Below are 16,012 nucleotides of genomic sequence, written 5' to 3' on the forward strand. Positions count from 1 at the left end.
TAGGGTTTTTAAAAATGGCAAGCGGTTTGGGGTTGAACCGCTTGTCATTATAACTAATGGCAAGCGTTTCAACCCCAAATCGCTTGCCAATCCATATCAGAGGTTGTTTTTAAAAAAAATTGGGTTTTTAGAAGCGGATTTTAAAAACCGCTTGCCATTTGGGGCTTCCCATTTAGTTTTTCCTACTAGTGATTGCATTTAGATGATCAACCGAGTACACCGAAGAGCTACTCTTGCTATTTGACTCTCTTTCTCCATCTTGCCAATCCCTATAATACCTCACTACGTCTTCAATTATGTCTACCACTTCCTCTTCCGTTTTGTTCATGATAGGACCTCCGCCTCCTCCATCTAAACATGATTTTCCTTGACGACTAAGGCCTCCATAGAAAATTTTAATAATTTGGTAAGTAGGAATTCCGTGATGAGGACATTCTCTTTGATACTCTTTGTATCTCTCCCATGCTTCATAAAGACTCTCACTAGGCTTTTGCTTGAAACCTTGAATCAAAGCTCTAGCCTCCGCTGTTTTCTTTTGTGGATAGAAACGGGATAGAAACTACTTGGTCACTTCATCCCATGTCCTTAGAGAATTCGGCTTGACCTCTTGTCTAGCCATTCTAAGGCACGCCCTATGAGGGAAAAGGGAAAAAGCTTGAGGCAGATGAGTTCTTGGGAAATTTCTTTCACCTTGATAGTATTGCAATATTTTTCAAACTCCTTGAGATGATTTAGTAGGCTTTCATGCTTGGCCCTGCTAAATTGTCGCCTCTCTATCAAGGTGATCATTGCCGGTCTTATTTCAAAGTCATTTGCCGGTGTTGTAGGTGGACCAATCCCACTCTCAAATCTATATGCACCGGGAATCCCTAATTCTTTCAAAGCCACCCTTGGATTTTCTCCCATTCTTGCTTGTTCCTCTTGTTGTGGTTCTTCTTCACTTGAAATGCTAGGGCTCAAAGATCGTCTAGCACCCCTTAACCTTGCAATAGTTCTCTCAATTTCCGGATCAAATGGCACTAGTGAACGACCACGTGCTCTATGCATAAAATCTCAAAAGAAATGGTTAGTAGCACGGCTACAAGTGTAGTCTAAAAGAAAATCTTTTTGTATTTTCAATTAAAGATGAAATAGACTCAACAACTATAACAAAGCACCAATATCACTCCCCGACAACTGCGCCATTTTTTACGTAGGGAAAATTAGGTCGTTTTCTAACCTTTCCTAGAGCCAAACAAAATTTGTAAACACTCGACCAACCTAATACGAGTATATGGTAAGTCAAGGGTCGAACCCAAAGGAATGAGTAGGTGCAAGCTATAGCCTAGGTCAAGCTACTTCGAAGATTGTAGAAAGATAGGGTTGGTAACTAAGGTATTGAGAAAGCTAGATAAATTGAGAAATTCAATATACTAAACACTAGGGATATAGGTTCCACATGCAAGTTCAATGATTATGCTAATTGAAGGATCACTCAATCAATTCAAACATTACAAAGGATAAACAATAGTTGCAACCAAAGGAATTCAAGAGCTATCTCCTATAAGCAAAGCTAGGGTTCACTATGAATGGCTAACTAGGAAAATCACAGTCAAATTCAATCAATTAAAGCAATTCTTAAATCAAGGGTTCATGTCATTGAAATTTGCAATGCAGTCTAGATTAATCTTATAGGTTGATCACTCCTAGTCTAATTAATCAGATGCACAACTATGTCAACCAATTTAATTGCAACAATTCAATCAATCAAGGATCATCAACTAGCAAAAATCATCAATCTAGCATGCTTCCCCTTCTCCCTAACAACTAATCTACTCACTATGATGGTGGAATTGATAAACAAAACAAATTCAATCACAATCATATTCATTTCAAGTTTAATCAAGAAGGAATTCAATCACTCAACAAATTCTAAAGCAAAGAATGAAATTCAAATCAAACATTCAAGAATTAAAGGAAATTGCAATAAAAGTAAATTCAAAGGAAAGAAATCTCACATACTTTCATTGATGAGAAGAAGAAATCCAAGATCAAAGTTGAAATGAAAGATCAAATTCAAGTACAATCAAGTAATCTTAAGCTTCTCTCTCTACTTTCTCTCTCTACCTAATCTGGAAAAAATAAGTTTCAAGTACAAAATGAGTCGTCCCCCTAAAAAGGAAAAGTCTAAGGGTATAAATAGAAGAATCGAGCGAAGGGGGTTGGGACAGGCAGTGCGTGCGCACCACCCAAGTTGCGCGCGCGCACCCTTGCTTGGTGCTCGTGGCCTTGCCTCCTTCGCTTGCTCGATCAATCTGCGCGCTCCCGAGCATCCCTATCATTGGTGCACTCGAGGCGATGCTCGTGAAAAGGGAAGCTCTTTTATCTTCCAAGAACTTGAACGCCTCAAGCCAAAGCATCGTTTCCAAGGCCCTCGAGCTTGCGGAGCTAGCTTCAATTGCATATTTGGAATCCCGAACTTAGCTCCATCAACTTTCTTGAATGCGCTCGAGCTTTCTCCTTGGTGATCAAACCTCGGGAAACTCAACACACCTACAAAACAAGTCAAGGAAACAAAGAAGCGAGAGAAATAGTCGAGAAATGAACAAAATGACAAGATAACCATTAAAAGCATGCATTTCTCTAAACTTACACATAAACACGCAAAGCAAGCATTATTATATAAAAACACGGCAAAAAGGACTAAAAAATGAGAGTAAAACTATAAAGAAAACCCAGCCTAATAGTGACATAAATGACACTCATCATGGACCCCCACCATTCCTACACTACCGAAATCGGAGCCTCCACCCTTCTCACACCACCGAAACCGGCCCTCCCTCCCTTCCCCCAACCTAGAAATCGAGCCCTTCCCTTCCCTCAACTTTAATAATAATTGGATCTTTAAAAGTTGAGATTATTCCCATCAATTTTTCCTTTTTGTTTGTATTAGGGTCTAATACTCATATCTAAATGTGTTAAAAACTGGCCGACTAAAACCGAAATATGAAACCGATTCAAATTTCGAATGGTAGGGACACAATAATTATGCATAACTCCAATATAAATATAGACTAGACCCGCCTTAACCTCATTGAACCTAGGGTTGGCAATCCCTTACTAGGCCAGATGTTACTATGAAAAACCCAAACTCGACTTGAAACGAACACTAACAACCCAAATTCGACCCGATTGGACCCAAATATCATATTTAGTAGTAATAATAAATTTTACACTATTTTTATACTCCCCTTGTCCCTGTTTGTTTGCCCCACAGTAAAAATTAAGGTTCATTTAAAAAAAAAAATTATTATAAATTCTCATTAATTTAAAAGTGATAATATAGTTAAAATGGATCTTGTTAAATTCATCTCATTGTATTATTATAGTTTTTATGCATATAAAAACGAAGATATTTACATTTTAAGATATGTCTTGAAAACTGTGAAAAGTTTAATGGAGCAAACAAATAGAAATAGAGGAAGTAATTTTTAAGGAGTCCATATAGGTGCATAACACCTACATATATATATATATATATATATATATTATTTCATTTGATGTTTTTTTACAGTGGTACATTTTTGTGTATCATATGCATATATAATATACCATTAAAGTATATGTTGTTTTAATAATACTTTTTGTGTACTATTATACATGTAGTGATACTTTTTGTCATCCATTGTGTTGATTATTTTCTACGAAAATACTTACCACCTATCACCTATTATGATGTAGTGGTATATTTTGCTTTGGCAATTCGAATCAGCAGGTCGGGTTCAGGTCAGATTTCGGGTCGATTTGAATGGCCCCTAACATTTGAACCCCATCCTACGATCCTACACTCCTACTTGAATTGACTCCTGTATTCATTTTCGATGTCTGTCCACTGACGCCCTAACGCCACGGATCAGGCGCTCAGTGCAACAGTGCGAGAAAGAGAGAGATTGTGGAGCGAAATATTAAGAAAGAGAGAGAGTGTGTAAAATGGTGGAAACTCTAGCTATGTCGTCAATCCAATCCCTATTACCAACTCCTTCTTCCATGGAAGAACCTCGAAACTGGTTAGAATTACCGCGCGATGTAACACTGATGATATTGATGAAATTGGAGGCCATTGAAATCCTTGAAACCGCTCAATTTGTTTGTAAATTGTGGTACAATCTCTGCAAAGATCCATCGATGTGGCGTTCTATTGTGATGTTGAATTTGGATGAACCTGAATTGGCGGAAAAATACCAGAAAATGTTGTACAGTGCTGTTGATCGTAGCTCTGGTGGTTTGATCAATCTCAATATCGAGGGTTTTGGTTGTGATGAACTTGTTATGCATATTGCGCAAAGGTACGTTTGTTTGTTCATCATTTTTGCAGTTTAATTTTATTTTTCGTGATTTTTTATTTGATTAATGGATTATTGCTTTAATTGATGATTGTTTTTCGATTTGTTTTAATGTAGTTTTTAAAGTTAATTGCAAATTAGTTTGTTAATTTGTGATTTGTTCATGTTTATGGGGTTTTGATTTTATGAGTTGGAGATGATTATCCTATATAAGACTTGTTGATGTTTCTTAAGAGTTTATTACTCTTTCAATTGTGTTCTAGTCTCAGACTCTCAGGTGATTTCTGCTATTTTAGTCGGGAATTAACGGATTCCTTAGTTTGTTTTAAATTTAGCTGCAAGATAGGCAACCAATTCATAATTTGCGGTTAGTTTGGCTATGAAAAGAGTGTAGGTACAATTTGGAACTCTATTATGAAATTGTTTATCGGTTATAATGTTGCATAAAATCACACATTTCTGCTTTCTTAGTTCGATGTGATGATGTGGAATTAAGACTGCTCCTCGCCTCCTCCTATGTAGAGCAAAATGGAAGAAATGGTAAAGGAAACTGTGTTTGGGCGGTTCATAATCATTTTTTTCTTTTTTTTGCTAGCTTTCTGTGGTTGATTTCCTGCTCTAGTAAAATTAGTTTGTAACTGTGTTTACTCAATTGTTCCGAAGCTTTCATTGCTCCAGACTTCTGCTTGTTTTTGAGGGATCATGAGTTCAGAACCATGCTAGAATTGTTGCTTATGTGCACTAGGATGACCTGCATATTCTGATTTGGAGGGCTGCTCGTTTATAACAGTGTTACTAGTTCTGAACATTGACAATCCCTGACTTCTCTTTAGGGGTGTGTTAGGCATTAGCGTTTTAGGTAGCTCTTTAAGGTTTGAAAAGATTATACAGCTAGTTGAATAGAAAAAGGTTTCGTCCTTCCCTCAATCTCTCGTTACTCTCCAATCTTGTTGACCTCCTTTTTCTAAAGTGCTTTTGACATGTTTTCCATCCCATGGTTGGTTATCTAGAAGGAAGGCAAAATAATAATACATTTTACTCGGTACTTTTTCACTCCTTTTTTTGCTAATTATTATTTTACTTAGCTGCAACTATAATCATCTTGCCTATTTTTTTGGCTACTGTATTACAAAGTATTTTTAAATTATTTTCCCCATTTTAGGTCAATTAGTAGTGATTATGGCTAAATTTTTCATCCTCGCATGTTGCTTGCAAATTGAATGAAGTTCCTGACAAACACCTACAGGGAAATAGATACTGCAGAAGATGGGGACAAGTAGTCTTCAGAGATCTATGATTTGAATGCTCCGATTTATGTTGGTTTATGATGTTTGTTAAAGTGCAGTAGTGGACATCATTTTGTACCTGTCATGAATAAGGTTTAACCAACTATATTCTGGAATTTTAACTAACTTTCCCCCTTTAGAGGATGCTATAGGTAAATAAACTAGTAAAAGCAAAAATCCATTGGTCGCAATTTGATCAGTCATCGTATCTTTTGTGTAGGCTACATGTTATGGTTAACTGTGTCTGGCCAATTCTTTATCATTCTTATTATAATTGATGCATCTCCTGTGTGTTTGCTCATTGTTGAATCCATGATATCAATTTCTTCCTTTTCAATATTGTGCATTTTGGCTGTGGATTAAGTAGGTCATGAACAACATCTTTACTCTTATTAGGGAAGGTGTTTCAGATCATGACTAGGGTGGAAACTACTTTGCAGTAACTATATTTGCATTTTTGAATAGGAATGTTTGATACAGTGGTATAATTGCTTTGAATATACTAGCCATAATATTAAGCTTGGTTATCTCATTAGTGTCATTACTATTTGTTTGCTGATTATTATTGATAATATTAAGCTTGGTTATCTCATTAGTGTCATTACTATATGTTTGCTGATTATAATTAAGATCTGAATTACAGTTCAAATTTATCTGACACTGCAAGTAATTAAGCACTGTACCTTGGTAAGCATTAAAAGCCCATTTTAATTTTAAAATCGGAGATTATAGTTGTGTTGTTGCTCTGTTGCTCACTTTATAGTGTTTGTTGGCTTGTATACTTTGGCGATTTTAGATGTTGGTTCAATTAGACATTCAGATGTTTATTGACCATTATATCTGGGGTGCAGATCAAGTCTTCTTTAACACCTTCGCCTTGCATGCTGCTATAAAATATCCGCTGATGCACTGATTGAAGCATTTGAAAAGTTTCCTTTACTGGAGGAGCTTGAGCTTACCCTGGTCTCGTTCTCAGGAGAGCAAATTCTAAACATTATTCGTCGTTGCCCCTTCCTTAAAACTTTCAAATTGAATCAGCAAGGATCTAGAAACCCAAGTTTAGCTTGTGATGATGAGGCACTGGCAATTGCAGCAAGCATGCATGAATTGCGCCACCTTCAGCTCATTGGAAATAGCATGACAAATGATGGTTTGCAAGCCATTCTTGATAATTGTCCTCATCTTCAGTCTCTTGACCTGCGTGCATGTTTTCACGTGCATCTTGAGGGCAATTTGGTGAAGAGATGTTCTGAAAAGATTAAGGACTTGCGTTGTCCCAATGATTCCACTGATGACTACAACTATCTTACCACAGATTATGATAGTGATTTCGATGAAATCTACGCAGATGAATATGATGACATGGACTACATTTCTGATGATGATCATTATGAATTCTCAGATGATGATGAACTCCCCTACTATGCAGATGTGTATGATTAGTCATGTGTTCAGCCACAAGTTCAAAGGAAAGCCATACTTGGTAAGCTCTTAAATTCTCATTGACGCTAGACTTGTATTTGCTTTGTCATGATTAGTAGTACCTTTGTTTTAATGAACGCCTTTTTTTTTTTAACTCCCATTTCTCTTATTCCTTTTAGGGGCAATGCAAGAGTATCAACGAGAAAAAAAACCCGGAGAAATGATCTGATCTTTGGAGGGTAGTAGAACAGTTTAAGTAGTTTTCGAAACTTGTTACTCTGCTACTGACTGTTAAAGATGTTAAGACTGTTAGTTTGTGCTTGTATAATTGTATTAATGTAAATATCGTTTAAAGATGGTGTCTGCTTGTGTGTAAAAAGAGCTATTATAAACGGTATATGATGATGATTCACCAAAATCCTATGTGACTCTGATTAAAACATCATATTGCATATTCTCCCACCTACTGGAGGTGGGTAAGCTATTTTAAATCCCAAAAAAAAAAAAAAAAATAAATAAATAAAAAAAAAAGAAAAATAAAATAAATTTATCCCCTCCTCTAGTACTGTATGTAGACCGTAGGCATGGAATATGGTCCTTCATATCAGGTTCAGGTAGATCCATTGAATTGGGTCATTTTGATATTTGGACTGGGTTTCAGATTAGGTTTGGACCATTCAATTTTCAAGTTTGATTTGGTGCTATAAAATATTGTTCAATATCGAATCAAGTTATTTTGGATCAGGTTAGTTTGGTGTGGGTGATTATTATTTCGGGTGTTTTTGTGTCTCTTGAAAAAGATACAACTCGAATACTGGGTCCAACGAAGCTGCCTGTACCTGAAAACAACGGATCTACGGATGTTCGGAGGTCCGCCTCCGAAGGCTAAGTTAGTACGGATTCGGAGTAAAACATGCGAAAAGTAAATATCTTTTCGGATTCCGAGATCAGGTGTTCTCTATTTTCAAGAGCAATAAATGATATAATGATTAAGATGTGCCCCAATAAATAGGGGAATCTCCCTATTTATAGGGTCTTAGAAAAGTGTGCCCTACCTTGGGGTTTGATGACCTAGGGATTTGGGTTGTGCCGTTTTGCGGCTACCTCGGGAATTGGGCCTTGAAGGCCACCAATTCCTGAAGGGATATATGCTTGACACGTGTCATCCCCTGAGAAGTCCATTTGAAGGCCTTCTTAGGTGACACGTGGCAAGCTCACATTGTGCCAAGTAGCGTGGTAGAAATACCCAAATCATTTACCCCTCACAGGGGTCACATGGCATGCCACGTGGCGCCTGTGACAGGTGTCGCTCAATTATTGGTTCGACATTTTACCGTTTACCATGGGTAGAATCTAGGATTTTTACCCTAAACTTTTCACCCTTTCTATCAATAGGGGTTGACTCCTCCTTCGCATTCACACGTTTGCGTGAATTTTAGAGAGAATCTTTGAATCTTTGACTTTGAAAACTTTGTCCTCTTCTGTGAAAGCATCCGACGCTCGGCCACCAATCCGCCTGTAAGCAATCGACCAGATCTTCCAAGCGGCTCATAGTACCTTCACTTAGTAAGGTAACCGTCTGCTCTTCTTTTTTAATCTTTGTCTCTTTTCTTTTTTCGAAAATGGTTTTTCAAACGCACTCGTCACGACCTAGGTTAGCGATTAGCCGGTCACCGGGGACGGCTAAATGTAGAACTAGGAGTCCCGAATGCTCATTCGAGGACTCCCCTTTGAGAATTTCTCCAAATTTGACCATGTCTGTACCTATGCAGGACACCATGGCCAAAACGAAGCAAACCAGTAGGACGTATGGGACGGATGGTACCTGGTACCATTAGGAAAGCTCGACCGTATACTCAGAAGGCTCCATTAGGGCGCCTGTTGCCGAAGTCTATGATCATCCTCCTAGTGCTCCTAGCACCCTATGCTCCTCGATTTTGGAGGAGTCTGATAATGAACGACAAATTCCTGGGTCGAATGATTTGGTGCCGGATGAGGAAATGGGGGAGGACACTGCTGGCACTAGCCACTAGGCCCCCAACTTGGACGATAGCTCTGATGATGACTCTGATTCATCATCTTCTAACTGCGCCTTCATTGACTCGGAGGAGACGCGTTCACAATAAAATTCTGCTTGAGAGTCCCTGTTAGTGGACAGGAGGGAAGGATGGGCAGAGCCGTCTGCTTCACACCGGTTGGAATGTGCTCTTTATTATTTGCATGTTCCCAAAAGCAGGCGAGAGAAGATGGAGGAGGACTTTGGGAAGTTAATTTCTAAACATGTCATGGGACATGCGTTTATTCTCTGTGACAGACGCTGTGGACACAGTCGTCTAGCTAGAGAAGGCCAGGTATGATGACTAATGATTCATCTGTTATGAGGCATCCATTCAAGCTGGTCTTCGCTTCCCTCTCCATCCGCCCGTGGAGAGGATTCTAGATGGATACTAAGTGGGTATTGGATCGTGGCCTGTTTACTATGGCCATTCGAACCAATGAAGAGACGGGGGAGAAGGAGGTCACCCTGCAAAGCTACATTCCACGTCATGAGTGGCTATCTGACGGGACGAATTTGGCCGCTTGCGGTCTAAGTACTGAGAGGCCGAGAGGTAGTAGGCCGCTTGGTTTTATTTTCCTTTGCTGATCTTGATTTTTACTCTATATTCTAACTCTTGTTTTTCTTGTGCAGATAAAGCGATGGAAAAACTCTCGCCATCAAAGAAGTCGGCTGCACATTTTGCAACTTATTATCGTTCGTCCATTCTGGGCAAACAAACCAATGAGGAGCAGCTGACAGGAAAAGCTCCTAAGGTGAGGAACTTTCCTACTATATTTGGGTTGAGATTTCTTGAGGCCGCATGCATACTAAATGGTGTATTTTATGCAGGGCGGATCGTCCAAAACCTCTCCCTCCAAACAGCTGGACCCGAAGGTTCAAAAGAAGTCGGGTGATGATGTGGGCGTTCTGGAAGGTCCAGGAAACACATTGCCCATAACCCTAAGAAGGCTCATGACGGCTCCACCCCCAACAGGACACCCCTGAACCTGGATGCCCATGGGGTATCGAAGAGTGGCAAGCAACTTAACACTGTTGTCAGCCTAGCAGAAGGCGGAAACAGGACCGCTAGGGAGGAGGAGGCGGAAGGTATAATCACTAACCTTTTACCTTAGGCTGTTGAGTAAAGTAAACAGGTGCCTAGTACCTCAAAAGGCACCAGATCTTTCGGCCAAATTCATTTACAATGTTTGATTGTGTAGAGACTCCCCAGAGGTTGACTGTCCTTCAGATGGCCAAGCCAATGCTAAGGGCGCTTGATCTTGAGGACAAGGCGTCCGTGAGAGGAGTCGGAACCCTTAACCTGGACGCCATCTTGGTGCTTCTCTGTGAGGTAAGATAGTTATGATATTTTATTTGTGATATTTCATCTTGAGTGAATATGGCCGTTTGATACTGACCATTCTCAATGTTGGTCGAATGCAGGATATGCTGCGCGTAAATGGGTTTTAAAAGCCAATTAACAATAAGTCCAAAGAGGTAACGGCTGCTAAAGCTCGAGCCGCCTCCTCATTAGACACTGCTCAATTTGAGATTGCCCAAAATGAACTACTTACACTTGATATGATATATTCTCAGGCGATTGCAAATCTGTAGGTAAAGCAGGACTTAGATGCAGCGAGGGGGCGGATTATCGAGCTTCAAAATGAGGACAAAGGTCTCAAGTTCAAGCTGGAGTCCCTCAAGGAGGCGGGCAAGAAGGCGGACCGCCTCCAGGGGCAGGTTGATAAACTCAAGGGCCGGCTGCAGAACCAAGAGACCTAGCTCAGGTCTAAATACAAGTCCGTGGTTGAGGAAGAGAAAAAGGATCTAATCAAACAAATGATGGAGGACTATGACTCCATCATGCGGATGGCTTGGGAATCATTGCAGCCGGACTCTGACTACCTAACTTGGAAGGCTAAGTTTGACGTAGCCAATGATGAGTTTAATGTCCGGCTCATGAAGCAAGCGTAGGAGGAGGCAACCAGAGGTACTGATGCATCCGATTACTCGGACGAGTCATCCTCGGGGGATGATGATGATCAGGAGGAGGATGGAAACGGCGATGGACAGCCGCAAGGGGGAAACAAGGATGATGCGACTGTTAATGCTGAAAACCTCTCCTGATCCTTTTAAGCTTTTTAGGAATCTTTCTGCGGCCGAACGGCCAAGGGTTTTCATTTTCGGCCTGCGTGGCGAGTATTTGTGTATCTTTACCGACCAGGGGGTCGGGTGAATCAACAATTTCTCCCGATTTTACCGATTAACTCTTTCAGTCGTCTGCAGGGATGACTGTTTTATTTTAATGAAGCTTCCGGTCAATCTGATCGGTTTTGATCATATTGATGCCTAGACTTAAAATTTTAAAGATTTCAATTTTTTATAACTTGTTGTATACTATGATGTTGTTTGTGCTACCGGATGTCTTTGCCCCTAGCCGGGTGTTCGCTTGGTTTCAAAAGGTGGGTTGATTGACTTAGAAATTGTTGATACTTAAAAGAGTATGATCGATTTCTAAGTCAATCAATCACTATGGTGATTGCCCCAAACCAAGCGGACAGTCGGCCATCATGAGCAGACGGGTATGCGCTTGAGATATCCGGCCATAGGCCTCAATGAATTCTTAAGTATTTGGACTTAAACTTATAATCGAGATATGAAATCTGGCCGTCTGCCTTGCCTTAAGGCAGCAACAGGAGATACCGCATAATAATTTAAGCCTCCAAAATGAAACGTTTACCGCTTCCCGCCTGTTTTAAATCAGTTGGCATGGGAACCTTAGTATTTTTAGGTTTCAAATTAGATTAAGTCAAACAGCTGTGAGCGGGTGATGAGGCGTCTCAAATTGAGGACCGTTTTCAAAAACCATAGACATAGGCACCCCGAACCGGGTGATGATATTCTTCCAGATGAAGGAGATGACGTCCTTCGTCTTCATGTTTTTGACCGCCTCTGCCTCTACCCACTTGGTGAAATAATCCACGGCAACAAAGATATACTCCCGTCTGCCTGATGCAGCAGCATATGGCCCTAGGATGTCCATGCCCCACTTGGCGAATGGAACTATGTTATGGATAGCCGTCAGGTCTGTGGCCGGACGTTGTATAAGCTTGCCGAATTTTTGGCATTTATCACATTTTTTTACCAATGTCATGGCGTCTTTCTCAAGTGTGGGCCAGAATTAGCCCTGCCGCCTGGCCCTTTCTGCTAGAGACCTGCCGCCTATATGTGAGGTACAAAAGCCCGCATGTAGATTCTCCAGAATTTCCTGCCCTTTTCGGGGGTGATGCATTTCAAGAGGGGTTGTAGGAACCCTTTCTTAAAAAGCTCTCTTTTGCGAATTTCAAAATTGGCTGCATGCTTTTTCAGTGTGGCTGTTTCTAGAGTTGAATCCAGTAGCGTGATATGCCCGGATGTTATCTATCTAGGTAGAAGTTCGGTCAAGTATTCCAATAGGATCTTCTACAATGCTTTGTTTTTACATTACTTTCCAGAAGACTGACCGAGGTGTATCACATGAGGCAGATGATGCCAGTTAGACAGAGCATCCGCCTGGTTGTTTTCGGACCGAGGCACTTGACTTAAATTGAATTATTCAAGTGTCTCGGCCTCATCTTTGACCGCCTACAAGTATTTGATCATAGCCAGATCGGTGTCTTCATAATCACCATGGTATTTGGCTAACGACCAACTGAGAGTTAGAGCAGGCGTCAATATTAGTTGCCCCTGCCGCCTTGCACATGCGGATGTCGGCTAGCAGGGCTTCATATTCTGCCTCATTATTTGAGGCCTGAAACTTGAACCGTAGTGCATGCTCGTACTTGTCTCCCTCAGGAGACTGATATATAACACCTGCACCACAGGCGTTCATAATGGAACTCCCGTCCACATACACTTTCCAAACCTGATTAGTGTTATCCGCGCAGCCAGCCTTGTCATTTCGACAATAAAGTCGGCGAATGTCTGCCCCTTTATTGCCTTATTTGGTTCGTAAGTGATTTCCTAAATTTGTAATTCAATAGCCCATTTGAGCTTTCGGCCTGATGATTCCAGGGTCATCATTGGCCGCTTGATCGGTTGGTCAGTATAGACCACTACCGGATGTGCCAAGAAGTAAGGTTTTAACTTCTTGACGGCCATATAAAGAGCAAGGCCAAATTTTTCAACCATGGGGTACCGAAGTTCTGCGCTTCTAAGAACGTGGCTAATGAAATAAATCAAGTGTTGGGTTTGGTCTCTTTCAGCAAGGAGAACGGCACCGAGGGCATGATATGAGACAGCCAGGTACATGTAGAGCGTCTATTTGGGCATAGGGCTAACCAGCCTTGGCAAAGAGTGCAAATGTTGCTTTAATTTTTGGAAGGCCGCCTCACCATCATCCTCCCATTCAAATATAGCCTTCTTCCTGATTTCCTGGAAGAAGTAGAGGCACTTGTCACCTAACTGGCTGAGGAATCTCCCCAAGACCGCCAGACAACCTATTAATTTCTTTATTTCTTTGACAGTGCAGGGTAATTGCATGTCGATGACCGCCTGTATTTTTTCAAGGTTGGCCTCTATCCCCCTCTGGTCAATCAGGAATCCGATAACCTTCCCAGACTCAACACCAAAGACACACTTCGTGGGATTTAGCATGACCTTGTTGATATGTCCATTTTATATAGTATTTTACCCTCGTCTCTTGGTCATAATTAGTAGTGTTTTTGGCTCCTTAGAGCCACTTTTGTTACTAATATGCATTTTCTAGTGTTTTCGTAGTTTCGGTTGAGTTTTGTAGGGAATTGCACCTTTGGAGTATTTTCCCGGGATTTTATGAAGCTACTACGAGCATTGGAGGAGTATGACCGTCATTGAAGCCCAAGGCCGGCTAGAGCCATCGAGCCGGTGATTAAGGGCTCGATATTTGGAATACCGAGGTTTGGACCGAGTATTCAAGAGCCCAATCGGAAGTCCAAAACCTTGAGGAGCCACAAGGGCCCGATCGGGTAAGCATAGCCCCGATCGGGCAAGGCAAGGCATCATAGGGCCAACGTGCTAGGCGCGCCTGATCGTGCGATGCTTAGCACGATCGGGCAAAGTGCGCAGCAAAGGGCTACGAGAAAAAGGCGCGCCCGATCGGGCGGCCCTTAGCCCGATCGGGCGCGTGTTTTTGGAGGAGCTTGTTAGACGAGCACTTAGTTTCTATTTAGGATTTTTGATTAGAAGTTGTTTAAGTACGTTTTAGGATGATAATTCATGACGATTCTTTCCCTGATACTTTCTCTCTCTACTTAGTATTTTCTCTCTCTAGACTTTTCTCTCAACATTTCCCTTGTTCCTGATTACCTTGTAATTCCGCCGTCTTGGTACGATATCTTTCTTAATAATTTCAGTAATTTCTTCCTTTCAATTCTTCATGTCTTATTTAATCGCTTTGCTTAGTTTAGCTTTAACTATGTCTGAGTAGTTTACTTTCTAGGGTTTGTGGGAATCCATAAATAATATGAAGGGGTAATTTATTGTTGTCAACTGTCAATGTTAGATTAATTTCCTATTGATTGATTAAATACTCTGTGACTAGATTTGCGCAGATCTTTTATGCATGAGTTTGACAATATTAATTCAAGATTCGAGAGATGAGAATTGATGTTTAGGTCTAGTGTCAATAGGCAGATTAATCTATAAATGGTTAAGTTAAGATTCGAGAGACGAGATTTAATATCGATAGATTAATCCTGTGATCGTAATACGTAGCGAGAGCCCTTTATGATCTGCTTAATTGTTGCATTGATGATTGACGATTATTAATTATTGATATTGCATGATATTATCTTAATGTATCGTTTTAACGCTTTACAATTATGGCTTGTAAAAATATAGCAATATTGAATTGATGAATCGAGCAGATGTTAATTTAATATTACAGGCTAATTTCATTGAGACTCAGATCTAATAAATTGCGAGAGCCTGTTAGGTCCATGTTATCTATGCAATGTTAATGGTTGATTATTATGCTTTACCCCGGAGTATTATTTATTGGTGAACATATACCCTAGTCCTCGTTATTATTAATCTTTCCCTTACACTTATTCTTCGTAGTTTAATACATTTTCATAACAACAATTTGGTTACTTAATAATTTAGATTATATTAATTAACTAGGAGTAAAAAGATCAGTTTCCCTGTGGATTCGACCCTACTTCCCTATCTACTTTAGTTAGAGGACTTAGGTATTACTTTTGATTAGGGGATACAACTTTAGCCTGTCAAAATTTGGCGCCGTTGCCGGGGAAACGGTTATATTTCTATTCTTGATTGTTTTTGTAGTCTATATTATTTTCCTTTGTCCCGGAGAACATAAGTTCTTTGGGACAGTCTCATATTTGTTGTCTAGTTCTTTGTTTATGCCCAGGTGTTCCAGATCAGGCTACATCCCATTCGATCCTGAGATCGAGCGCTCTTTCCATAGGCAAAAGAATCTATACAAGCAAATATTGGCGAGTTCTGGAAGTGAAGTTCCTAGAGATCCTCCATCTGATTCCAGCGATCCAGACACCTCCTCAGAATCAGAGCCAGAGATGGGAGAAATTCCACCTAAAAAGCTCAGCGATTATTCTCAGCCATCTTTGGCGCATTTTCCCCACCTTTCTCCTACGCCAGATCTCGAGGGAGTTCAATTCGAGATCAAGCCCCAGTTCATTACGATGATAGAAAGGAAGCAATTTAGTGGAGCTAAGGGTGAATAGCCAAATCTACACATTGCCGACTACTGTTAATATTGTAACACAATAAGGCAAGCTGGGGTCACGCAAGACCAAATAAGGGAGATTCTCTTTCCTTTCTCTTTATGTGGAAAAGCTAAACTGTGGTTTAATGGTTTAAATAGAACTGCACTTGGCATAACTAATTGGGAGACTCTTGTTTTGAATTTTTATAACAAGTATTACCCTGTAGAGAAGACATCT

General features: G+C 40.4%; 2 protein-coding genes and 1 non-coding gene across 3 annotated transcripts; all 3 read left to right on the forward strand.

Moving 5' to 3' along the window:
• The first annotated feature begins 416 nt into the window (after nt 1-416).
• LOC145580557 (small nucleolar RNA R71) lies at nt 417-522 on the forward strand. Its single transcript, XR_014099575.1, has one exon. It is a non-coding gene; the product is annotated as a small nucleolar RNA R71 (small nucleolar RNA).
• A 3,447-nt stretch (nt 523-3,969) lies between these two features.
• LOC145577983 (F-box/LRR protein) lies at nt 3,970-6,439 on the forward strand. Its single transcript, XM_081635395.1, has 3 exons — nt 3,970-4,325; nt 6,252-6,274; nt 6,372-6,439. The coding sequence occupies exons 1-3, from the start codon at nt 3,970-3,972 to the stop codon at nt 6,437-6,439; spliced, it is 447 nt and encodes a 148-aa protein (XP_081491521.1).
• Nucleotides 6,440-6,475: 36 nt separating this feature from the next.
• On the forward strand, nt 6,476-7,391 carry LOC145579156 (putative F-box/LRR-repeat protein 22). Its single transcript, XM_081636420.1, has 2 exons — nt 6,476-7,091; nt 7,210-7,391. Exon 1 carries the CDS (start codon nt 6,707-6,709, stop codon nt 7,049-7,051), a length of 345 nt encoding a protein of 114 aa, XP_081492546.1. The 5' UTR covers nt 6,476-6,706; the 3' UTR covers nt 7,052-7,091; nt 7,210-7,391.
• The last annotated feature ends 8,621 nt before the right edge of the window (nt 7,392-16,012 follow it).

Source organism: Chenopodium album, chromosome 14 (genome assembly GCF_948465745.1).
Source record: "Chenopodium album chromosome 14, dcCheAlbu1.1, whole genome shotgun sequence".
Taxonomy (NCBI): Eukaryota; Viridiplantae; Streptophyta; class Magnoliopsida; order Caryophyllales; family Amaranthaceae; genus Chenopodium; species Chenopodium album.